Here is a 25,619-nt window from a genome sequence, read left to right as displayed (position 1 = left end):
GTTTCCAACCACAGCTAACACATGTCTGGGGTTTACAAATACCTCACCCAGTTTTGTTAGCCAGGACCTACGTTTGTTGGATTCCTCAGCTTCTCAAATTCATTTTCACCCACTTTGTCTTGCCTCGCTCTATTCGGAACAGACGAAAACACCCTGAATTCATTCCAATCAAATCTTTGTTTGTCCAAATTGCTCCAGCTGCCTAAATTGAACGTTCCGAAGTCAAACAAGCTCATGTTCCAATTCCAGTTCGGCCGCTCACATTTGGGCAACATGGGGCAAATCAACCTCTCCCGATGGTAAGTTCCCCTTCCGTTAGACGGGGAGAGAACCGGCAGGGTAGGTATTTTGTGAGAATGAGGAAGAAATGGCCACCTCGGCCACCCGTGAGCTGTCCACCCGGGACTGGAACTCTCTGCCGAGGGAGGGGCCTGTGTGCAGGGCGGTCGGCCGCACCCTCAGTCTTCACTGCCTGCAGCCAACGGGGAGGACCACAGAGGCCTGTCTGCACACTGCACTGTGTCCTCGCCTGTCTCCCTTCCACGGCAAAGGATCCCCCCCCCCACACACACACATACACCACGTACCATCCTGTTGCCCCCTCTGCACTGGCTGGCTCAGCCTCTTTCACCCACCCCCAGGCCAGCACAGGGTCCCCACCGGAGGACTCCTTCCCTCGGGTCTCGGTCCCGGTCTCCCTCTCTGGGCCGCTGGGAAGCACAGCAGGACGGGGCATTAAATGATCAACGTTGAGGCCAGCGCCGTGGCTCAGTAGGCTAATCCTCCACCTTGCGGCGCCAGCACACGGGGTTCTAGTCCCAGTCGGGGCGCCGGATTCTGTCCCGGTTGCCCCTCTTCCAGGCCAGCTCTCTGCTGTGGCCAGGGAGTGCAGTGGAGGATGGCCCAAGTGCTTGGGCCCTGCACCCCATGGGAGACCAGGAGAAGCACCTGGCTCCTGCCTTCGGATCAGCGTGGCGGCCGTTGGAGGGTGAACCAATGGCAAAAGGAAGACCTTTCTCTCCGTCTCTCTCTCTCTCACTGTCCACTCTGCCTGTCAAAAATAATAAATAAATAAATTAATTAATTAATTAAAAAAATTATCAACGTTGGTTTCCCTGGATTCTCTCAGCCTGGTCTTGAGGCCAGTAGGCACCCACACCCCCACTCGGTGTGGGTGCACCTGAGGAAGAGGGGGTCGTCACCGGGGTGGCTGCCTGGTGTCCCTAGGAAGGCAGGACCTGAGACCAGGGTTCCTTGTGCCCTGTGCAGGGCACAGAAAGCAGCACATGTGCATGGTGTCGGGGGGGGGGGCAAGCTCCATGGCAACAGTGTGGCTTGAAGCACTGGCTCACATGTAGCCTTGCCGCATAGGATTCTGGGACCGTCCGCAATCCAGAGCAGGAAGAGCCCCTAGAATGAAAGAGACTTTCTCAGCAGCTTGGCTCAATGGGACTGCCGGGTTGGACTAAATTAGCTTTAATTAGGGAAAAATACGTTTAAAAATGACATTTCTCACATCAACATCTTTGAGTCCGTGGACTGGGCTCAGACCCATTACAAATGCAGATGCCATCGCGTCCCTTTCCTACCACGGCTCCCTGTTTCCTGAAGCAGGAAGACCCCGGGGGGTTCAGTCTCCACATTTGCTCCTGGGCAGACATCACTAATCAATCATAGTATCCTCCTGGCTCTACCTGGACACAATCCCAGCATCCCCTGTAGCACTGCCACATGGATCCAAGTTGTACTTGAGGTGAAGTCAGGTATTTTCTTTATTTGAAGACTCCCATCCCTGCCCCCCAGCCCACACACACACGTTACTGCTCCTTAGATCAGGGTACACCATCGGCGTGCACATTCACGCTCCAGGGACTGGTTTTGTTTCCCCCGAAAATACTAAACACACTTTCTGAGTGCATCTTAGAGCTGAAGCAAGGAGGCATTTGCCTTCCCCGCCTCCTGCATCTTCCTTAAAGGTCACGTGGGACCCAGCACACGTGGCCCTTCCCCCCCTCCAGTCACCTGCTAACCGCCCTGGCCTGGCTGCTCCTCGTCCCTCCCTCTCTGCCCCTCTCCCTCCCGACTTCCCACCAGATCCCCACTCACTGGTCCTTCAGCACTCGGCTTAACCATCTCCCCGAGGGAGCCCTTCCTGCCGCCCTCACGCCTCCCTGGGAGTTCATGCAAGCTTCCCTCTCCCTGCCTGGCACAGATGGGGAGGGGAGGGGGCACAGCACTGGGCTCCCCCCCCCCAACTGTAAACCCCTAGAGGGCAGGGCTGCTGGTGCAGGGCGAGGCTCGAAGAGGAAAGAGATTGCCACAAGCCCTGGGGGAAACTGAGCCCAGCACGGCCCAGGCTCAGGGAGATGCAGGGCTCGGCGGGCTGGGCGACACCGTCCAGTGTCTGAGCTGTGGGGGTGTGGGGATCAACTTACTCATCCACAGCGGGATGCAGCTGGGTGGAGGGGGCAGGCACAGTGGCCTGACCGGAGTCGGCCCTCCTTGGGGCCAAGCCAGGAAGCTCCGTGCCCCAAGGTTGCCCAGCAGACTCCGTACTGGAACATGGGTGGTGTCCATTCTGACAGCTGCCACAGTGGCCGAGGACCAGGTGGGCTGGCCGGTCACCTGCCTGGGGTGTGGGGCCAGCCCCTCGGGCAACATCACCACAAGGGAAGGCCTGTGGCCTTTGGTCTCTGACTCTAGCTATGTTCCTAATGACACAGCGTGTCCTCAGATGATGTCACTCCTCTGGCTGGTGCACCCCTGGGACACCTCCCTCAATGGCTGCATTCTGATGTCAGTATTTCTCCTCCTCACTGGCTGCCAAGGGCCACCCACACCTGGCACTGAGCAGGTGACATTAGCAACTGGTTGCCTCTAGGTTAGCAAGTCTGAATTACTTCCCAGATATTCTAGGGTTGAACAAAAATTAAGCAAGCCAGAGACAAGTTTCTCATTATTGGAGAAAGAAGTTGTAAATGCAGACGAGGAGGAGGTTAGAATAAGCCATGTGCTGGTGGGATGGACCTGGAGCAATCAAGATGGACTCAGGCCTCTTGTTTGAAAGGCAGATAGCAGAGAGAGCACTTCTAGCTGTTAGTTCACTTCCCAAATGACTGCAACAGTCAGTCTGAAGCCAGGAGCCCAGAACTCCATCTGGGTCTCCCACATGGGTGGCAGGGACCCAAGTACTTGAGCTATCACTTGCTGCCTCCCAGAGTGTGCATTAGCAGGAAGCTGGAACCGGGAGTAGAGCCAGAACGTGGACCTAGGCACTCTGATACAGGTTGCAGATGTCGAAAGTGGCATCTTAACCACGGTGTCAAATGCCCACCTGCGTGAGCTCACACTTTTTATATATAGTGAGAGAGGGAAATACGAGTACACGGAGATGGCCAATGTGTTTTTCCTTTGTTCTGACTACTAAGAGCCGGGAAGAATGACGTCGGAGGAGCACTGAGCACCCCGACCGACCCCCAGGTGCTGGGTCCTGAGTACCAGACTCCACTCACGGGAATAAGTGCTCCTGGGAGAAATGGCTGCTTCCGGGGCAGGTGCAGGGAGGGGACAAGGTGAGCCTGGAACATTTCGTGCAAACAGATAAGCAAGGGATCTGATTACGGTGGGGACAGTTCCCAAGAAGACAGGAGCCAGTCTGCAGAGGCTCCCCTGGTGGAATCTAAAGCAATTTGTGCTTTAAAATAAACAGCCATAGTAACTGAGCGTGACTCAGTAACTCAAACAGGAATCTGTGAGTCCATGACGCTGTAGATCAGTCCATCGACAAGCCGCGAGAGCGATAGGTTTGAGTGTCAGCTAACATAGACTAGAAAAGCCCCCTTGGCTGGCCATCACAGTAATAACCGACGGGTGCTAATCTAGTGGGTGAGAAGCTGGGGACTGAAATAGCCCCAGAGTCGCCCGGTGAGGCACGTACGCATCACACAGGGAAAACAGCTGCTTACTGTGAAGAGACTTTGACCCAGCAACCAAAGTGAACACCAGCAGCTGTGGAACAAGTGGGCAGCCTGGGGCCGGTGACAGCACGTGCTGAGGACACACCCACACTCGAAGGCGTTCCTGTCCAGAACGCATAACCTGAAACCAATCATGAGAAAACATCAGATGTGCCCAAAGGGAGGGACGTGATACGAAGTCACCGGACAGGTCTCTTCAAAATGTCTACAGCAGTGAGTAGCCTCTTGGAATGTCGGGGTTCAAGTTCCAATGCCGCTGCCAACTCCAGTGCACCTCGGGGGGCAGCAGGTGGTGCCTCATGCACTTGGGTCCCTGCCACCCACGCGGGAGGCCCAGGTGGAGCTCCCAGCTCTGGGCTTCGGTGTGGCTCAGGTCATTGCAGACGTCTGGGGAGTGAAGCAGTGGATGGAGCTCTTTGTGTCTTTCAAATTAAATAATTAAATATTTTATACGGCAAGCTCATGAGAACAAAGATGGACTGATAAATTGTTCAAATTCAAGAGATTAAAGACATGACAGTTAAACGCAACATGTAGCTGAATTAGATATTGTGCTAGGAAATATTATTTTTTCCTTTTGTTATAAAGATTTTGGGGATAGAGGCCAGTGTTGTGGCACAGCGGATAAAGCCGCCATCTGTGACACCAGCATCCCATATGGGTACCAGTTCCAGTCCTGGCTACTCCACTTCCTATCCAGTTCCCTGCTAATGGCCTGGGAAAAGCAGCAGAAGATTCAAGTGTTAAGACCCCTGCACCCATGTGGGAGACCCAGAAGAAGCTCCTGGCTTCTGGCTTCAGCCTGGCCATTGAGGCCACTTGGAGAGTGAACCAGCAGATGGAAGATTCTCTCTCTCTCTCTCTCTCTCTCTCTCTTTCTCACCTCATCCATCACCCTCCCCTCCCCAGAGTTCGTAACTCTGATTTTCAAATAAATAAATCTATTTAAAAAAGATTTTGGGGATAATTGGGAAAATTGAAATAAAGTTTAGTTTTATCACCAGGTGAATTTCCTGATTTTGATGACTTTCTTGTAGTTGCACGAGAGAATGTACTTTTGAAAATATACATCCTATTTGCAATTTTCAAGTAGTTCCTGTACATACAGAAGGAATGGGGGTAAGCGAATGATCAATAATTGGTAAAATGTGAATATTTGGGGCAACTGGGTAGGGCCTATGGAAATTCTCTGGACTACTCCTGTAACTTTCTGTGGTTCTGAAAGTGTTTCAAAACAAAAGTTTAAAAATAAAATAAATGGGGCCGGCGCTGTGGCACAGCAGGTAAAGTAGGGCCAGCATCCCATATGGGTGCCAGTTCAAATTCAAGATTAAAGACATGACAGTCTCGGCTGTCCACTTCTGATGCAGTTCTCTGCTGTGGCCTGGGAAAGCAGCAGAAGATGGCCCAAGTCCTTGGGCTCCTGAACCCACATGGGAGACCCAGAGGAAGCTCCTGGCTCCTGGCTTCGGATTGGCGCAGCTCCAGCAGTTGCAGCCAATTGGGGAGTGAACCAGAGGATGAAAGACCTCTCTCTTTGCCTCTCCTTCTCTCTCTGTGTAATACTTTCAAATAAATAAATAAATATTTTTTTAAGATTTATTTGCAAGTCAGAGAGAGAAGAGGCACGGAGAGAGAGAGAGAGAGAGAGAGAGAGAGAGAGAGAGAGAGAGAAAGAGAGAGATCGAGAGATCTTCCATCCGATGGTTCACTCTCCAGATGGCTGCAATGGCTGGAGCTGCACTGATCCAAAGCCAGGAGCCAGGAGCTTCTTCCAGGTCTCCCACACAGGTGGAGGGGTCTGGAATTGGGCCATCTTCTGCTTTCCCAGGCCATAGCAGAGAGCTGGATCCGAAGAGGAGCAGCCAGTTCCCGAACCGGTGGCCATATGGGATGCCAGCACTTCAAGCCAGGGCATAACCCGCTGTGCAACAGCACTGACCCCCATAAATAAATAAATCTTTTTAAAAAATAAAAAATAAGACTAAATAAATGCCAGCACTGTGGTGTAGCAGGTAAAGCTGCTGCCTGTAGTGCCGCCATCCCATATGGGTGCGATTCAAGTCCTAGCTGCTCCACTTCTGATCCAGCTCCCTGCTAATGGCCTGGGAAAAGCAGCAGAAAATGGCCTGAGTGCTTGGGCCCCTGCACCCATGTGGGAGACCCAGAAGCTCCTGGCTCCTGGTTTCAAATCAGCCCAGCTCTGGCCATTGTGGCCATTTGGGAAGTGAACCAGCGGATGGAAGATTCTCTCTCTCTCTGCCTCTCTGTAACTCTGCCTTTCAAATAAATAAATATATAAATCTTTTTTAAAAAAAGACAGCTACACCCCATTTCGGAGTGCCTGGGTTCAAGTCCCCAGCTCCCAGTTCCAGCTTCCTGCTAACGCTCGCTTTGTGAGGCAGTGGTGTCAGCTCAAGTAGTTGGGTCCCTGCCTCCCAGGTGGGAGACCTGGATTGCATTCCCAGCTCCTGGCTTCCACAGGCCCAGCCCCAGCTGTTGCAGGCATCTGGGGAATGAACCAGTGGATGAGAGTTCTCTGCCCCTCCCTCTGTCCCAAGAAACAAAAACCTTCAGCCTGCACCCTCCTTATCATCGTCTCCGTCAGACCTCGCTGGCAAACTGGATTCTTGCTGCTGTGTGATTCCATCTGACAGCCAGAGGCTCCTGCCTGTGCTCCTCCCGGCTCAGACAGGGGTCAGGTGTGAGCTCCTCACTGTGCAGCAAGCCCTCTGTGATGTGGCTACGACCCGCTTCTCCTGGCTTCCCTCCCTGGCTCCCCCTTTGATACCGGCTTCAGGAGGGCAGGCCCCACCTTCCCACGGCCGCATTTGTAATGACTCTCACACCCACGCGGCCCTGCCCTGGTCTCATGCCCGCTCCAGGTCACAGACCCACCCCTCCCTGGGCCTGTCCAGCAGCCTGCTGCCCCACGAGAGGTCGATGGCTGGGAGCCGGCCCAGAGGGCCCAAAGTAGGGCTCAGCTCCTTGGTGTGTGTTGGGGGGGAAGGACAGGGACGGCTTAGCTGGTGCCCTGGGTTCTGGCCTGGTCACTCAACTCTCCAGCCCCCTCCCCACCAAACACCTTCCCTCCATCAGCCCCGCACGTGGCTAGGATTGGAAGGATGCAGAGGAAAACAGGTCATGGGGAGGTGCCACCTGGGTTGTTTCACAGTATTCGTGACACAGCCGAGAAGAGAGCTGAAAAACAGACCAGACAAGGAGATGCCAGACTGAGGAGGCTCAAGACCAGCCCCCTCTCCAGGCCTCCGCTCCCCCGCCCCCCCGTGCTGCACCTGCCCTCCACCCCACAGGTACTGACTGGGGCTGTTAAGATGCCCAGCTGCCCAGGGAGGACTTTAGTGAGCCCTGGGGTTAGGGTTGAGCCATGCCTCAGTTCCCAGGGGAGTCGCGGGGTGCCCTGCAGGAGGAAGGGGCTGGGGTCAGGGGCTGGGTGGTGGTTGGCTCAGGTAGGCTTCGAGAGGTGCAGAGGCAAGCGCCCAGCAACTTCTCAAGAAGACTCCACCTGTCTTCCAGCTCCTGCTCAGGCTGCTTGTCTTTCCTTCGGGAGTTGTCCAAGTGGAAACTTCTAGAAGAGACACACCCCACATCCTCAGGAAGGGAAAATGGCCCTTCATGCCTCCCATCAAGAGGCTGTCCAAGCTCTGGGTCCCTTGGGCTCCCTGGAGGTGCCAAGGTGCCACATGTCCCAGCCTCAGGCCTTGCACCCACTGTCTTGTGCCCTCCGGGGCCCACGCTCAGCTTGGAGGGTATGGGCCACGGCTCCCCTGATGTACTTGGTTGGGAGGCCTGAGATTTGGAACAGATCTGTTCCCTTCTGGAAAGTTCCATCCTCTCAGCTTCTCCCTTTGGGTTGCTGGCTTTGCAGCCTCCCAGCCCTGCTGAGTCCCAGAGGAAGAAGCAAGACGTTGGCAGCAAACACAGAGAGGGGCACCTCCGTCCCCAGGCCTGGGGATGTCCCCGCTCTGCATGTCCTCTCCGCTTCCAGACCCCGTTACAATTCCCTCCAGGAAGAAGCTGTGGGAACCCCTACTGCTGCCTCCTCCCCGTCCTCCAGAAGCCCCTTGGGCAGCCCCACGCAGGTCAGCACTGTCCCCCGGCCTTGCTTTCTGCCTTGCGTTCCGGCTCAGGGGTGGCCATGAGAACTTACTTGCCCGGGAGGTAACTCATTTATTTGCAATAACCACGCTTTTCCAGTCCTCAATCAAGGCATCTCACAAATAACTTTTGTGTCACTTTTGGGTATAAGGGGCAATTTGGGTGCCAAAATATTATTGATTGAAATAATTAAAGATTACGATTCGATTATTAGAATTGATAGGAGGGGCTGGAGCTGTGGTGCAGTGGGTAAAGCTGCCATCTGCAATGCCGGCATCCCATATGGGTGCAGGTTCGCGTCCTGGCTGCTCCACTTCAAATCCAGCTCCCTGCTAACGGCCTTAGAAAGCAGCAGGAGATAGCCCAAGTCCCTGCACTCACATGGGAAACCCAGAAGAAGCTCCTGGCTCCTGGCTTCTGGCTTCAGCCTGGCCCAGCCCTGGCCACTGGCGGCCATTTGGGGAATGAACCAGCAGGTGGAAGCTCTGTTTCTCTCCCCTCCCAAACTCTGCCTTTCAAATAAATAAATCTTTAAAAATAAATAATAGGAGAAGTTATGGAGGGAATGAAGCCACATGTTTAGAATTAAGGCTGTCTTAGAAAACCCAAGATACACAGTCACTGCACAAGTTGTCTGACATCCAGCCCGGGCTCTCGGCGAGTCCTTGAAGCTCCCTTGTCGCTGACATTTCCCCTGGCCTCCCCCACCCCATTCATTCCATTCAACCCCAAGCAACATACGGCATGCTTTCTGCACGAATCGGTCTTTATTGGGTATTGAAGTATCTGGATTATTGGCACAGGCTCAGTGGGGTTCAAAGCAAATGACAGAAGGAAACCTGGGCCTGCGCAGGTGGGAAGAGTCACCAGGGAGGCATCCTTCCGCACCTGTCACCTGCCAGCTGGGCCTGGCTCCGAGGATCCTGCAGCCAGGCCCGAGCCCCGCTGAGCAGGCTTCCTGAGCCTGAAGGTGACCAGGCTACACCTCAGGGGATCTGAAGGGGTCCCCGAGTTCCCACCCAAAGACCAACAATCCCGGTTCCCTTGGAAACTTCTCCAGCCTTTCTGTCTTTGCCACCAACAGCAGCTTGGTGACCACGGGGACCCTCCCCCCACTGCTCTCCCTCCCCTGTGCCTGCTCCCTGGAAACCTCCCCCCATCCCCAGGGGCAGGGTAAGGCCCTGCAGAGGGAGGGGAAGAGGAGAAGAGTGGGTTGTGCAGGACAGCTAAGCCCAGGAACTCCCCCTGAGGATGTGACCCCCCCACACACACCGGGCCTGGGCGGGAAGAGGGGCTTCTCAATAGGAGAGCTCCTGCTCGGGGGAGGGCTCCTCCTCTATGAGCTCCAGGTCAAATTCGTCTTCCAGAGACCCCCCGACGGGCAGGAGGCGGAACTTCTTCCCCTTCAGGGTGCAGGTGCGATGCTCGAAGTCCAGGACGGCGTTGTGGTCCTGCAGCACGTCCGTGCCGATGATGGCTTCCTCCGCGCTCGCGTTGGCCACCAGGAACTCGGCCTTCAGCTTCAGCTTGCCCAGGGACACCACTGTGTCCCACACGCCCAGGATCTTCATTTCTGCCCCGTTGGCCACCTTCACCACATTCTCAAAGGGCCGCAGGGTGTCCAAGTCGCCGTCGGTGACTTCCTCCCACAAGCTGGGGTGCACCACGGACACCTGGGCCCCGGAGTCCACCAGGAACCTCACGGGCACTTTGCCAATCTTCCCCTTGAGGTAGTAGCCCTTACCCATGCTGTTGGCGAACACGATCTCCTTGGGCCGGGGGCCGGAGGCGGCCCCGGGGCCCCCGAAGGCCTGCAGGAGGGCCTCTCGCGCAGCTCCGTAGTCCCCCTGGTCCTGGGCACCAAGTCCACTGTAGACCTCCAGGGCGTCTCCCCTGAGGGCCTCCTTCAGGAACCTGAGCTTGGTGGCATGGTCCCACTCGTTGAGGTCGCTGATGACCTCGAAGCGGTGCAGCCAGAGGCTCGGGGCTACATTGGCTCCGTCAAAAGTCTCCGGGAGGAAAGTGCGTGCCCGGCGGCCTTCCTGGCTCCTGGCTCTGCTGGCGGCCATCCCTCTGCTGCCTTCTGGAACTTCAGCGGCGACCCACGCCAGGTAGAGCAAGCCACAGAGCAGTGTGGGCGCAATCACGCTGGAGAGCAGGGCCTCTCTGAGCAGGCGGTGTGCACTCGCCCGGCGTGGGCAAGCAGGAGGACAGGGGCCTGGCTGGCTGGCTGGCTGCTGGGCGCAGAGGCAGGCACTGTGTGGCCTGCTCGCTCTGCACAGGCTTTTTGATGCTGAGCCTGGGCCCCCAGGGCTCCCCATTCTCCTTTGTTCTGGAAGCCCCACCCCTCCTGGTCCCGCCCTCCCACCAGTATCCTGCCCGACTAGCAGGATGGGTGCCTCGCCCTTCTGCATCCATCCCAGGACAGACAGGCCAGCCCACGTGGCGAGAAAGGCAGTCCCAGCGGGGAGGGGGCTCCCCAGGTCCCCTTCCCAGCCTGTGTCCCAGAACAACCGAGGTGAGGACACCCGGTGTGTGTCATCTCTGTCATCAGTGGGAGAAGGGGAGGCAGGACCAGAGGCCGGCACCCTTCAGGCTGGGGAAGCCCCTTTGGCCTCACCCTCCCCCCTACCTGGGCCAGTCTGGCCACAGAAAGGGAGCTTGCATTCACTGGGCAGGCATCTCTCACACATTCCCCGAGTATGGGGGCCTCTGTGACTCCCTGGAGAGGGAGACAGAGCAAGGTCCCAGAATCGAGAGTGCACAGAAATGGGCTTCAAATGAGTGAGGACGCACACTCACACACACCATCACTCAGCTTACACACACACGTGCATACTCAGCCACACACACACACACACACACACACACACCATACATACACATGCACACAGTCTCATGCTTACACATACACACACATTCACAGCCACGGACACACAGACTCTCACATTCACACACTCAGTCACACATATATACACATTCACACACTGTCATACAAGGCACACACGCACCGTCACATTCACACTCACATACAATCATCTCACAGGAACTCAGCTGCTGCAGGAATTTGCTCTCATTGATCACTCCTAATCCAGTCAGCCGTTTCTGGAGCTCGGCCTCAGCCTGTGGGCTCTCATTAAGGCCCGCAAGTGGCTGGTGTGATCTTGAACTTCTGAGAGCGGATGCGGGAATCCAGGGTCCGGCTTCCACCGTGGGTGGGGGCGGGTCCCATCGGGTGCCACCCATGCTTATTGTCCCTTCCCTGCCTGGCCCCCCTCACTCTCCAGGAGCCCTCCCAAGAGCCCTTTTCCAAGGCAACAAAGCCCCTCCTCTCCCACTCTTGGCCTGGGCCGTTTATGGCACAAGCAAGCTGGGGGAGGGGCTGTCACTGCCGCTTTCGTTTTTCGAGGGGGAGGCTTGGCCATGGTGTTGGCCATGCTGATGCTGAGGACCCGGGAGGCTTTGGCTGGAGGGGCTGTGGGCGTGGCCCCTGCTGCTGGAGCTGAGGGGCAGCTCTGGACGTCTTGCAGAGGCCCACGGAGCAGATCTGCAGGTCTGCGGGCCAGAGGCCTGACCTGGGCCTGTGCAGGGAGATGGCACCGCCCACTTCCATGAGTCCATCCAAATGTCGCCTCCTCCATGGAGCCTTCTCCCCTGTTCCCATCCTGTGTCACAGGGTGCTCCGATGGCTCATTCCTGCGATGCGGCAGCCTGGGGCTCCCCGAGCTGGCGTGTGGGGTTGTCTGCATCCCTCAGCGAGACCTACTGTGGGATCTGAGAGTGTTCTCTGCCAGGCTCATGGCTGACAGCGAGCTATTCACTGAGCAGAAGAGAGTAAGGAGGCGGGGCAGGGGGAGTATTGAGGGCTCAGCCGCACACCTGTGGCTCTGGGGCTGTTATTCCCGGCCTGGAACTCCTCATCAACCCCCTATGCCACTTACCACCCTGTGCCTGGTTAAGTCCCACGAGTACTCTGGCATCACCCAACCACGCTGTGAGACCCTCACCTGCTGCTGCGGTCTCCCGTGCCTTCCACCAGACGCGGTGAGCCAGTGGAGAGGCAGCTGGGTTCACACCTCTCAGCTCAGCTGCCTGGCTAAGGTGGGGCCGTGGTGGCATTCCAGGCGCCCAGAGGAAGGGGAAATAGAGTCACTGGCAAGGTGTCAAGACCAGGTGGGTCTTGGAGAGGATTGCACAATGATAGCACCTGTGTCCATAGACAGGGCCCGGCAAGAACAGGAAACCCCTTCTGCAAATGGGGTTTGTGGAGAGATTCCCAGCCTCTGGGATGGGCGTTGTTCTGTGACCCAGGGCACAGACCCTGTGGCTTCCTGGCTCCCTGGTACTCACCACATCAGACACCTGGTCCCCGGAAGTGGGAGTGAGTGAGGAGGCAAGCACGTGACCCAGGGAGGGGGACCTGTCAGCACATACACTCGGATGGGGCCATCCCCAAACGCCTTTCAAACCACGAGGGTAGATGTGGAAGTCAGCACTCACCATGGCTCTTAAGCTACGAAGAGGTGGTCCCTTGGGACGTCCCTAGATTTGGTTTGATCTCACTTTGGCAAAGTCATTTCATATCCATCACCTGTGTGAGCGTGGGTGCCTGCAAGGCACACCAGCCCTTACTCCAGGACTCTTGGGCACAAGGAGCTTAAACAGCCTTTCTCAGGCCCTGAGCCAGCCAGAGGCTGGGTAAGAGCATTTTGCAAAGCCAAGGAAGTGGGGTGCTGGGCTCAGGAGAGAGATCTTAGGTCTGGGGAAGTCTGGGAGAGATCTTAGGTGGGGGCTTCTGATTAGGGTAGTGGGCTCAGTGGCCAGTAGGCAAGAATTGATTGTTAAATATTCAGGAACAGCCAAGTGGCAGCTTGAAATTGGGCTTGATGCGAGTATTTATACCACAAAAATTGGCAAATGATGGGGCTGGCATTGTGGCGCAGCAGGTCGGACCGCTGCCTGCACTGCTGGCATTGTAGATGAGCGCTGGTTCGAGCCCTGGCAGCTCCACTTCCGATGTGGCTCCCTAATGTGCCCAGGAGGGCAGCAGAAGATGGCCCAAAGTGCTTAGGCCCCTGCACCCACATGGGAGCCCCAGATGAAGCGCCTGGCTTTGGCTTGGCCCAGCCCAGCTACTGCGGCCATTTGAAGAGTGAATCAGAGGATGGACGATCTCGCTCTGTTTCTTCCTCTCTCTCTCTCTCTGTTAACTCTGCTTCCAAATAAATAAGTCTTTTAAAAAAATTGGCAAATGCTAAATCTAGACTCTTTTCTTCCCTGGAAAGCCAGTTTGTCATCACTCCCTTGTATGGTGGCCTTGGTGACCTTGTCTGATGCAGGCAAAGCCCTGTTACCAGTGCTGAGTAAGTCCATAACAGTTCCCACCCCACCTCAGCCACGTGGGCCTAAATCACTTCTCTGAGCAAAGACCTGGCACCCACCTTGCCCCCTCCCCCATCTCCATGTCTCTGGGTTGCTGTGACTTGAGGCAGGCCGCCTCCCCAGGGAGGCCTCCCAGGTTGCATCTGTTCACACAGCTGCACCCTGGGATCTTATGGGAGGAGTCGGGGTCAGCCTGTGGCTGAATTTGGGAGCCTGTCCATGGCTAGGATCAGAGCGTGGTGGAGGAGGGGCTCTCATGTACCCTTAACTCCTGGGAGATGCCAGTACCCCGGAAGTACCCAAGGACCTTGGAATGGCTATGCTGCTGGTACGTGAATGAGCTAAACCAGCCGAGCCAGGCCAGGTGGCATTGCCTCCTCCCAGCGCCCAGGAAATTCCAGCTAATTATTGACAATATCGGTATTGAGGCAGGACACCCTCATTAGTACCCATTAGCATCTCCTGAGTGTGCTCGCAAGCAGGCACGCTGCCCTTGACCCGAGAAGAGGCAAACCAGGACAATCAACAGGAAGGACTGGGGCATCCCCGCCCGCCACACTCCTGCCTGCAGGGTTGTGGGCTGGGAGCTCTGCCAGCGAATTCTGCCCCGCTGCTGCTCGGCTCCCCCAGGAGCATTCAGCAAATCGTCGTGAGCCAGGGCGGCCTCGGTCTGCTGCAGGGAACCCCCTGCTCCCCAGACAGATGCTGCTGTCTGATGACTTCTGGGGTGCACAGTTCCGGGGGGAGAGGAGCCTGAAGGGTGGCAGGCGGGGACCCACAGTGCAGGTGGGAGTGGTGGGCTGGGAGGGGACCCGACCTTCTTTTTTTTTTTTTTTTTTGTGACAGAGTTAGACAGTGGGAGAGAGAGAGACAGAGAGAAAGGTCTTCCTTCTGTTGGTTCACCCCCCAAAATGGCCGCTACGGCCAGAGCTACGCCGATCCGAAGCCAGGAGCCAGGTGCTTCCTCCTGGTCTTCCATGCGCGTACAAGGACCCAAGCACTTGGGCCATCCTCCACTGCCCTCCCGGGCCACAGCAGAGAGCTGGACTGGAAGAGGAGCAACCAGGACTAGAACCCGGCGCCCATATGGGATGCTGGTGCCGCAGGAGAGGATTAACCAAGTGAGCCACGGCGCCGGCCCAGGGACCCGACCTTCTAAAGAGCCGGCTCTGGCGCAAGGTGCTGAGGGTGACAGACAGTCCATGGAGGCCCCGAATGGAACGGGAGCGTCAGCAGAGGCCAGGTCCTGGCAGCCGCCCCTGCAGCCCCTCTGCAGGCTGCCTCGGCCTCCTCCCCACCCTGTGGGGTCATAGTCAGCGGGAGGGCAGAGGGGGCGCCAGGATTTTTCAAGGAGCAAGGAGGCTGAAGGGCGACGAGGCAGTGCACTCCCTCCCGTCAGGCCTGGCACCAAAGGTGGGTACCTCCCCTGAACACCAAGAAGCCCCTGGCTTAGTCTCATGCCCTGTGGTTGCCCCCTGGAAATTCAGGCCCACACTCTGGTCTTTGCACCAGGCCCCTGCAAATTACGGAGCTGGTTTTGTCTCCAGCCAATCTGGTGGTGGAGTCTCTTTTTTTTTTTTAAATAACCATGGTCCATGTTTTCCTACTGCACTTTTATTTATTTATTTATTTGACAGAGTTAGACAGTGAGAGAGAGAGACAGAGAGAAAGGTCTTCCTTCCATTGGTTCACCCCCCAAATGGCTGCCATGGCTGGCGCTGCGCTGCGCTGATCCGAAGCCAGGAGCCAGGTGCTTCCGCCTGGTCTCCCACACAGGTGCAGGCACCCAAGCACTTGGGCCATCCTCCACTGCCTTCCTGGGCCACAGCAGAGAGCTGGACTGGAAGAGGAGCAACCAGGACTAGAACCCGGTGCCCATATGGGATGCTGGTGCCGCAGGCGGAGGATTAACCAAGTGAGCCACGGTGCCGGCCCCAGTGGAGTCTTTTATTTATATTTTTTTCATTTGAAAGAGACAAAGATCTCCCATTTGCTGGCTCACTCTCCAAAGGCCTATAACAGCCAGGACTGGGCCAGGCCAAAGCTGGGAGCCAGGAACTCCGTCCAGGTCTCTCACACGAGTGGTGGGGACCTAATGATTTGAGCCATCACCTGCTGCATGGTACCCATTAGCAGGAAACTGGAGTCAACAGCAGAGCTGGGACTGGAACCCAAAGCGCTCCAATGTGGGACATGGAGATCCCAATCACTGACCAAACACCTGCCCTTGGTGGTTGATTCTCTCTCTCTCTCTCTCTCTCTCTCTCTCTCTCTCTCTCTCTCTCACACACACACACACACACACGCACACGCACATAGCATACTCCTTTCCACACACACTGTCCACAAAAGCACACTCACCACACAGTACACAGCCCTGCACCTGTAAAACAGACATACACAGTCACACTGCAGCTCTCAGTTCAAAACAGCTCAGAAACTGTGTAACGCGCATGAACAGCTCGACTCCCACCTTTCATTTCCCAGGTTTATTTGCACCCACACGGACAGTGAGTGTTAAAATCCTATTTATTGGCAGCGTCTGCTGTTTATTAGCCTCTGGGCACACTTGCCGCTTCAGAAAAGCAGGCGGGGCTCTGTGGCTCACAAGCTAATGAAAACAGGATACGGACGTTTAATAGCCAAGTTTTGAAGAGTTTAAGATCAACGCGTATATCCAGGCTGACCCACTTAAAGCAGCCCCTGTCTCAGCCACGAGGCTTTGAAAGGAGCCGGTTTCTAAGTGGGTCAGCCTGCCTTCTGCTCCCTGAAACCCTGTGAGGGCAAGCACAGGAGGCCCCCTTCTCCCTTCCTTTGGGCACACTTCCCAACAGCTAAGTCCCCTTCCCGTGCTTGCCTAACCCCCGTCCTGTACAACTTAGCACCGGCCCATCCCCAGGTGCCCCATGCCTAGGCTGGTGTGAGCATGCGTGCATAGGGTTGGTGCCACAGCTGCATTCTGCTGCCAGCATCCTGCTGCAGGTGCATGGCACCAGGTCAAGCTGACAAGAGAAACCAAGAGGTGAATTTGCCACAAACATCAGGTCGGGGGTTCTGATCCGAGCCCAGGCTTCTGGGTGTGATGAGAAATCCGAGGCCCCAGCAGGCTGCTTCTCCCCAAACCAACGGCCCGCAGACCCCGGCACTCACGCCCAGCCATGACCACGGCTGTTTTGGCAGGACGCCTTCCCCACACCTGGCCCCCTCCTGGGGCCCCTGCCATGGCCCTCACCAACAGGCCATTGCTCCACTGGGGACCTGCGTGCTCCCGCCCCTGGGGCACATCCCCGACTCTCTGCTGGTCCAGAGCCTCACTTCCCCCCGGGCGGCCTGCCCTCACTCCCTTACTGCTCAGCTTGGGAACCTGCCCACCAGCAAGGATTGTCAGCGATGCCCACCACAGGATCCAACGCCAGCAGACAGCAAGATGCCTGGTGCCAAGTCCTCACCCTGGGAACACTCATCCTGGGCCCCCACGCCATCCAGAACCCTCCAGGCCTGGGGTCAGGGCCAAGGCCAAGGACTGTGGTCAGAAAAGGGTGCTAACTCTTAGAAACCTAATTTTGCCAAAACAGGTTCTCTCCGTTTTTATCTCTCAATCAAATATCAAGATTACTAAGACATCCTGAAGGCCTCTCCTGTCCCCTACCCAGGGCCCAGCCCTCCCAACTGGGTGGGAACCTTTTCCTCAGTTCCTTGTGCCCTCACCCTGACCAAGCCCTCATCCCTTCCTGTCCCAGTTCCTGCCACCCTCCTCAGACCACGGAGGTCCAGGGCTCCAAGGAAAGACCCAGGCAGACCCTATTCCCCTCCCCCACCCACCACAGGGTCCCTGCCACGCAGCCAAGGTTGGGGGCAGGACTTGTAAGACAGGTCCAAACAGCCTTGGGGACATTAAACTGCCTTTGACAAACGTCCCTGCAATTTATGAACTATTCAGGCAACCGAAAGATACGTACTGGGTCATCTCCAGGTCCGAGCGGGCTCCTAATGAGAGCGGACAACTCGGCTGGGAGCTGGACATGTGTGGGACTTGCATACAGCTTTGAATGCCTCAGAGGCAACCTCCAACTGGTCTCACTAGCACTGAGAGCGAGGATGTCACGGGACCCTCTCGGCCGGGAGCTGCTTCTTCGGACTCCACTGCCAGGCCAGCTTTGCTCCTGACACTCGGAGGTGGCGGGCGGCGGGCACTGAGGGGCACCTCCCTCCGGCATGAGAGGAAGCGGGAGAGGCAGGGAAGGGAAGCAGGCAAACCCAGCAGAGCCCTGACATGCGTGCAAGTCTCCATGGCCTCAGCATTCAGTGAGCAGCTGCCACGTGCCGGGCACCAGGCTGCTGGTGCAATCCGGCGTCCGGCGCTTGGAGAGCCATGGCATGCATGGCGACGGACAGCACCGAGTGAGTGGGCTGACGGAATTCCACACACATTTATCGAGGCCGACTCTGCCTCACCCTGGGAGATGAATCAGACCCGAGCCCTACCCTCCCGAGTTCACAGGTGAGATCTCAGCTGCAGATCCTGAGAATCCAGAGACGAGTGCGAGAGGCGCACCACACACAGTGGGAGGCTGGGGGCCAACACGATGGCCCCGGGAGCACTGGGTAATGCCTCCCACCAGCAATCAACCAACAGCACCGAATACAAACAAAACTCAAAGGAATGTTCCAGGGGAAGCTTGCCTGAGCGCCAAAACCAGGAACTGAGGGCATCCACGAGTCAAAAGCTTGGGCTGATTCTGCGGCTGACCATCCAGAGCAGGGCTTGGGGAGTGAGACCCGGGCCCTCCATGCAAGTGGACGCCCAGGCAGGAAGGCTTCTGCGGGCGGGGTCAGTCTGCAGACAAATGGTCTGATGGATGTCCGCAAGTGGGTTAAGCCTGCTTGGACCCCTGCCACTCATACGGGAGACCCAGATGGAGTTCACAGATCCTGGCGTCAGCCTGGCCCAGCCCTGGCTGTTGAGGCCATCTGGGGATGAACTAGCAGACAGAAGATACTTCTTTCTCTCTGTCACTCACTCTGCCTTTCAAATAAATAATCTTTTAAGAAAAAAAAAACTCACTGTTTTAAACATATTTCATACATATGCATAAACACGATCAGAAAGAACCATACCAAAGCAGAGACAATAGTGCCTTTGGGGTAGCCACTCATGATCTTAATGGTATCTTCTCTAAGAAAGTCATTTAAATGTGAAGAAACTTGGGTCAGATATTTGGCCTGGTGGTTAAGATGCCGGCTAGGACACCTCCATCCCATAGCAGAGGGCCTGGGTTCGAGTCCTGGCTCCACTCCCGACTCCAACTTCCTCCTCCTGTGCACTCTGGGAAGCAGCAGGTGATGTCTCTCAATACTTGGGTCCCTGTCACTCATGTGGGAGACCCAGACTGAGTCGTGAGCACTGGGGAGTGAACGAACGACGAGAGCTCTCTCTGTCCATCTCCCCCACTCTCCTTTTCTCTACCTCTCAAATAACATAAAACTCGAGGCAGGTGTGGTGGTGCAGCAGGTTAAGCTGCCACTTGCGTGCTCTCGGCCTCAGGGGACTCGGGTCTTGTGAACCTTTGCATTGTGGACTTTCCTCCAGGCCTTCTCTGCCTGCTGGTTTCTGGGACCCGGGTGTTGGAGGGTCTATCTGTACGACCACCTGGCTCCGTCTGTTGTGGGCACATCCTAGAGGTGGCTCCCAGAGTTCGCACTATGAACCCTCCAAGGCCAGGGGCCTCATGCCCAGGCTGCATCCCTGGCCTCTCCTGTCTCCTCCATCCTGCTGCCCACCTGGCACGCCCTCCCACAAGCGCACCTTTCAACATCACACTTGTCATCGCTCCAGCCACCCTCTGCGGCCCGTGCTCTGTGCTGGTCACATGGCACCACTGTCCAGCCAGTGGGTGGAGTCAGCAACACCTCCCTTTTCCTCTCCCCACCCGATCTGAGTCTCCTCCTCCACCCACCCGCCCCAGCCGCCCTCACTCCACTGCCCTAGTTCAGGCCGCCCTGGTGCTGTAGCTGTCCCACTGGTCTCCCCACTCGTCGGCTCCTCGGGCTGATCTGCCCTCCTCAGGGCCGCGGGAGTCATCCTCCAGAGATGTGAGCCCACTCAGTCACTCTGCTCGGAATTCCTCCAGGGCTCCTCATGCCAAAATGAAGCCTCCCTTGCTAGCACGGGCTCCACCTACACTCGATGCTTGCAGAGCCCCGGACAGGACAGGCATTCTCCAGCCTTTTCACAAGACACTCATCCGCCAGCTGAGTCCTCCCCACCCCCTGTTCTGACGACCCAAGTGCTTCCCTCAGGAGTCAGCTGAGGCACTGCCACCTCCAGGAGACCCCTTGATTTCCCCTCCTTAGAGACTCCCTCCTCTAAGCTCCCATCACGGGACTACATCCTCAGGCCACCTGAGCGCTCCCGAGGGCTGGACGCAGACTCCCAGAGCTGCAGCACTGGCCAAGTCACGGGAAGGGCATGATGTTTCTGGGCTTTTGCTCGTACACAACCAGGATGTCCAAATCCAGCTCATCCTCACCCTCTTCCCACAAAGCAGTGCCTGACCACTGTGGCTTTTTTTTTTTTTTTTACTGTGGCCCTGGTAAGTAAGGCATTCTTCATCTTAATTGCATACACAGATGCATTAAATTACATGAAATTCGTATACTTACTGCAAAAGAAATGTCAGGAGAGTGAAGAGGCAACCGACAGAATGGGAGAAAACATTTACAAATTATGCAACTGATAAAGGATTAATAACCAGAATCTACGAAGAGATCAAGAAACTCCACAACAACAAAACAAACAACCCACTTAAGAGATGGGCCAAGGACCTAAACAGACATTTTTCAAAAGAGGAAATCCAAATGGCCAACAGACACATGAAAAAATGTTCAGGATCACTAGCAATCAGGGAAATGCAAATCAAAACACCATGAGGTTTCACCTCACCCCAGTTAGAACGGCTTACATACAGAAATCAACTACCATCAGAAGCTGGTGAGGATGTGGGGAAAAAGGCACACTAATCCACTGTTGGTGGGAATGCAAACTGGTAAAGCCACTATGGAAGACAGTCTGGAGATTCCTCAGAAACCTGAACATAACCCTACCACACGACCCAGCCATCCCACTCCTCGGAATTTACCCACGGGAAATTAAATTGGCAAACAAAAGAGCTGTCTGCACCTCAATGTTTATTGTAGCTCAATTCACAATAGCTAAGACAGGGTATTAACCTAAATGCCCATCAACAGAAGACTAAAGAAATTATGGGATATGAACTCTCTAGAATACTACACAGTGGTTAAAAAAAATGAAATCTGGTCATCTGCAACAAAATGGAGGAATCTGGAAAACATCATGCTGAGTGAAATAAGCCAGTCCCAAAGGGACAAATATAATATGTTCTCCCTGATCTGTGACAAATAACTGAGCACCTAAAAGGAAACCTGTAGAAGTGAAACTGACACTATGAGAAACAATGACTTGATCAGCCCTTGTCTTGACTGTTCAGGAACAGCTTACTATTCTATTCTTTTTAGTATTTTCTTTTTCTACTTAATGCCATTGGTTGAACTCTTAACACACAATTATTCTTAGGTGTTTAAAGTTAACTGAAAATTGATCCCTGTTAAAAATAAGAGTGTGAATAAGAGAGGGAGGTGATGTACAGTTCAGCACATACTCACTGGGACTTACTCCTAATGGTAGTGCTAGAAACGTGCCATGGGACTCCAAATCCCATTAAGTTGGCAGGTACCAATACCATCTTACTAGTTAAAGTGATCAGTTTAAGTTCATAATTGATCATAAAGATAGGATTAAGTATCAAAGGGATCACATAAATAAGACCAGTGTCTGCTAATAATTGTTAGAATTAAAAAGGAAAGAATGACCCAACATGGGAAGCGGGATACACAGCAGACTCATAGAATGGCAAATGCCCTAAACAACACTCTGGCCTCAGAATCAGCCCTTAAGGCATTCAGATCTGGCTAAAAAGCCCATGAGTTTCTCAGGCATGGAAAGCTAAGACACTGTGGCAGAAAATGACCTAAATGAAAGATTTCTGTGAGTGAGATCTCGGTGGAAAGAAGGGGCCATCAAAGAAGGAGGTACCTTTCTCTGAAGGGAAGAGAGAACTTCCACTTTGATTATGGCCTTGTCTAAATAAGGTTGGAGTTTGTGGACTCAAGAGGCTTCCATAGCCTTGGCAACTCATGACAAGAGCCTCAGGTGATTACTGACATCATAAAAAAGAGTGTCAATAACAGGAGACACTGTGCACTTACTCCCCATGTAGGATCTCTGTCCTTAATGTATTGTACTATGCAAATTAACAGTAAAACTAGTACTCAAACAGTACTTTATACTTTTGTGTGTCTGTGTGGGTACAATCTGTTGAAATCTTTACTTAGTATATATTAAGTTGATCTTCTGTATATAAAGATAATTAAAAATGAATCTTAATGAAGAATGGGATGGGAGAGGGAGTAGGTTTGTGGGTGGGAGGGTGGTTATCGGGGAAGAACTGCTATAATCCAAAAGTTGTACTGATGAAATTTATATTTATTAAATAAAAGTTTTCTAAAAAAAGAAAAAAGAAATTCGTACACTTGTTTGGCGCAGTGACTAAGTCACTGCTTGGGAATCCCATGTCCTGCTTCAGAGTGCCTGGGTTTGAGTCCCGGCTACTCCACTTCCAACTCCAGCTTCCTGCTCCTGTGCATTCTGGGAGGCAGCGGGTAATGGCTCCATCACTTGAGTGCCTGCCCGCCATGGAGGAGCCCTTGATTAAGTTCTGGGCTCCTGTCTTCGGCCTGGCCCAGCCCTGGCTGTTGCAGTCATGTAGGTAGTCATTCAGCAGATGGAGGATCTCTATCTACCTTTCTGTCTCTGCCTTTCAAATAAAATGAAAATAAATAACTGAAACAAAATTTACTGCATGTAATCTATTCATATTCTGATATTTTCTATTTGACTGAAATTCTCCTCTTCTTGATGCCAGTAATGCCACACTAGATCAATCTCCCCAACCTCTACTTGGTCCCCACCCTTCGTTCCAGCTGGTGGGGATCACAAAGGGTTTGCAGCAGGGAAGCAATGTGAGTAGCAGGGCTGGGTAGGACAGGGCTTCTCGGATGTTCTAAGGGATGGGAACACCTCTGTAAACTTCCGATCTGTGATGGACTTTGCTTCTTAAAAATATGGTAAAAATGAATTATTCAATATTCTTTAAAAAGTAAGTGCCAATGTGCCACAGTTGCATTCCCTGGACAAGGAAGAGTAGAGAGAGCATCAGGCGGTAGGAATGTGCTGGAAGGTGGACGCCAGATTGGGGCCAGAGATGTGAGGTGGCTTTGCTAAGCCTTCCGATGCCCTCAAGCCCTTGATATGTGGCTACACCTGCCCTGGCCATCTCCAAACAGGAGCAACTTGAACTTGCCTCCTCTGGGGGGCTTTGCCATGGATGATTCAGCTCTGCACAGTCCCCTGCCTTATCAGCTGAGCCAGGTGACCTGGAGTTCAAATCCCGAGTCAGCCACTCACTGGCTGCAGGCAGAGTCCTGCTTCCCTCCTGGAATTGTCCTGGGGGACTACCCAAGCTGGTCCCGCTCCACCTGCTCTGCGCTCCACCCTCCCGCTCTGGGGGCTGGAACCCTCAGCCTCTGGCTTCCCCCTGGCTCAGCAGCCTTCTTGGCCTCCACGTCCTCCCAGCTCCCTTCTGTGGGCCCCACGCTGACCACTGAGGCCAAGCCCTCACAGCCCTTCAGCACCTCATCTCTCTGCCTCTTGCTCTCCTATGGTGCCTTGCCTCCTACTGGGCTGAGAAAGCCACCTGCCCTGCCCCCTGGGCCAGGCCCTCTCCACCCCAGCCTCCTCTGTCCAGCTTCCTTTGCTGGCTTGGAGTCTATCTTGCACCCGAACACCCCTCCTAGGGGCCTCCTGCCATCGGGGACTCCCTCCCTGTCCTGGGAAGCCTTCTAGAAAGTCACCTGCCTAGTGGGGTGTTGGTATGGGGAAGAATGTGGATATTATTATGAACTGTATGACTATAAAAGTGATAAGTGAGTGTTCTCCCATCATGAATGTTGGTTGACACTTTTCTTTTTAAATTTGTCTTCAATTATTTGAAAGGCAGAGAGAGAGAGAGAGAGAGAGAGAGAGAGAGATCTTCTATATGCAGGTTTACTCTTTAAATGCCCACAACAGCTGGGCCTGAGACTGGCTGACACCAGCAGCCAGGAACTCTCTGTGTCTTCCCACAAGGGTGGCAGGGACCCATCCACTTGAGTTGTCACCTGCTGTCTCCCAGGGCTCACATCTGTGGAAAACTGGAATCGGAAGCAAAGGCAGGACCCAAACCCAGGCATTCCCAAATGGAGTGCAGGTGTCTCCAAACACCTGGAGGAGGAGGGACCGGGCAGGAGGCAGCAAGCAGCTGGAGGCCTGGAAGCTGAGCAAGCGGAGGGTGGGGTGGTGATGGGTGGCTTGGGTCAGCATCATGGCACTGTGGGTAAAGCCACCACCTGCAGTGCAAGCATCCCACACGGGTGCCAGTTCGAGCCCTGGATGCTCCACTTCCAATCCAGCTCCCTGCTAATGCAGCTGGGAAGCCACGTGGGAGACCTGGAGGGAGTTTCTGGCTGCTGTGGCCATTGTGAACCAGCAGATGGAAGATCTCTCTCTAACTCTGCTTCTCAAATGAATAAATAAATTTTTATTTATTAAAAAAAAGAACTCTTAGGAGAGGCTTGGATTGCAGGGGCAGGAGTCTTGGATTGCTCCAGAGCAGAGTTTGGGAAGGTTCCAGTTCTGGTGGCAACCATGCTGGAGGGCGTGGAGCCATGAGGTCAGGCTGTCCCCAGGAGGCCGGGTCATGGAATCATGACAGCTTCACACCCTGTCACATCTCTTGTCAGGCAGCTGCCCTACAGTGCCATGTGCCACCGCCCAGCAGAGCAGGCCCTGGCTCACAGGCCTGGCAGTACCACCACCAAGACGCTGCCAGGATAGTCCAGGCTAAGGCCTGATCCTCGGACAAGCGGAAGCTGGGGGCCCAGGACAGAGGCACCACAAGATGGAAAGTGGTCCCGTGGCCTCACTGGGAACATGTGGGCCTTGCTGAGTGTACAGGGGAGAGGATGGAGTGTGAAGGAGCTACAAGCCAGAACACTCCTCACTACACACGGCACATGGGAGGTGCTCAAAGACTGCGCTGGCTGACGGGCCCGGGGGCTGGAAGGGCAGCTGATTGACTGCCTCCACGGCCTCCCCAGTGGTCCGTGAATTTACTTCTGGTTTTGGACTTGCTCTGACTGAGCCAGGGTCAATTTCTGCGTAGCCACAGGGCCACAGGCAGGTGTTGGAGACGGCATACCTCAGGGCATGAGGGGGTTACACCTGTTCTTGCTCCAAAGTCACGGAAGTTGCTAAACAGCGCAAAAGAAGAACTGGTGCGCCTCCTACTCTCTCAGCCCCCACCCTCCTCTGTTGCCTCACGAGGGGCCAAGCACCGAGATACCATCTGCGGGACTCACCGCTCCAGAGGTCAGGAGTTAGACACGTGACCACTGTGGCCCCGCCCCCAACACGCTGACCAGCTGCTCCCACAGTGTTAGGGTGCAGGTCAGGAGGGGTGGCAAGCTCTGGGCCTCCACCACTGCTCTCACCCTGACTGCAGGCATCTTCCTTGGGAGTGAGGCCCAGCCCCGCAGCGCCTCACTCCCTCCCGTCGGATCTGGATGAGTTGGTCATGTGAACAGGAAACTTCACCCTGATGCCCAATCCCAGGAGGCTCAGAAACCAGCCCCTGCAGCCACCTGCCAGGAGTCAACTCTGGCACCCTTGAGGCTAACTGGGAGCCCTCAGGCAGGCCTTGGGCCATGGAGGGGCTGAATTCTCTCCTAAGTAGGAGGGAATATAACCACGCCATTTGGCTGGGTATGAAACAAGCCCTGGCTGGTCCTGACACAGAACTTCTGCCCGGAGGTGATTTTAAATTTCTATTTATTTATTTAAAATTGAGAGGCATCTTGTATGCACTGGTTCACTCCCCAAAATGCCTACACCAGCCAGGGCTGGGCCAGGCTGATGTCAGGAGTCCAGAACTCCATCCTGGTCTCCCACATGGATGGCAGGGACCC

At 54.9% G+C, this 25,619-nt stretch overlaps 2 protein-coding genes and 1 long non-coding RNA gene across 8 annotated transcripts in view; 1 reads left to right on the top strand and 2 right to left on the bottom strand.

Annotated features, from left to right (window-relative positions):
- LOC103347661 (uncharacterized) overlaps positions 1–25,619 on the bottom strand; it is a 151,485-nt gene that overhangs the window by 11,823 nt on the left and 114,043 nt on the right. The window lies entirely within an intron of this gene.
- LOC138848592 (uncharacterized) lies at positions 3,002–4,986 on the top strand. The gene is made up of 2 exons (XR_011386596.1): positions 3,002–4,190; positions 4,566–4,986. It is a non-coding gene; the product is annotated as an uncharacterized lncRNA (long non-coding RNA).
- On the bottom strand, positions 8,845–10,289 carry ASPRV1 (aspartic peptidase retroviral like 1). The gene has a single exon (XM_008254294.4). It carries the CDS (start codon positions 10,163–10,165, stop codon positions 9,395–9,397), a length of 771 nt encoding a protein of 256 aa, XP_008252516.2. The 5' UTR covers positions 10,166–10,289; the 3' UTR covers positions 8,845–9,394.

Source organism: Oryctolagus cuniculus, chromosome 2 (assembly GCF_964237555.1).
Source record: "Oryctolagus cuniculus chromosome 2, mOryCun1.1, whole genome shotgun sequence".
NCBI lineage: Eukaryota > Metazoa > Chordata > Mammalia > Lagomorpha > Leporidae > Oryctolagus > Oryctolagus cuniculus.
This window is presented reverse-complemented; position numbering and strand designations above follow the sequence as displayed.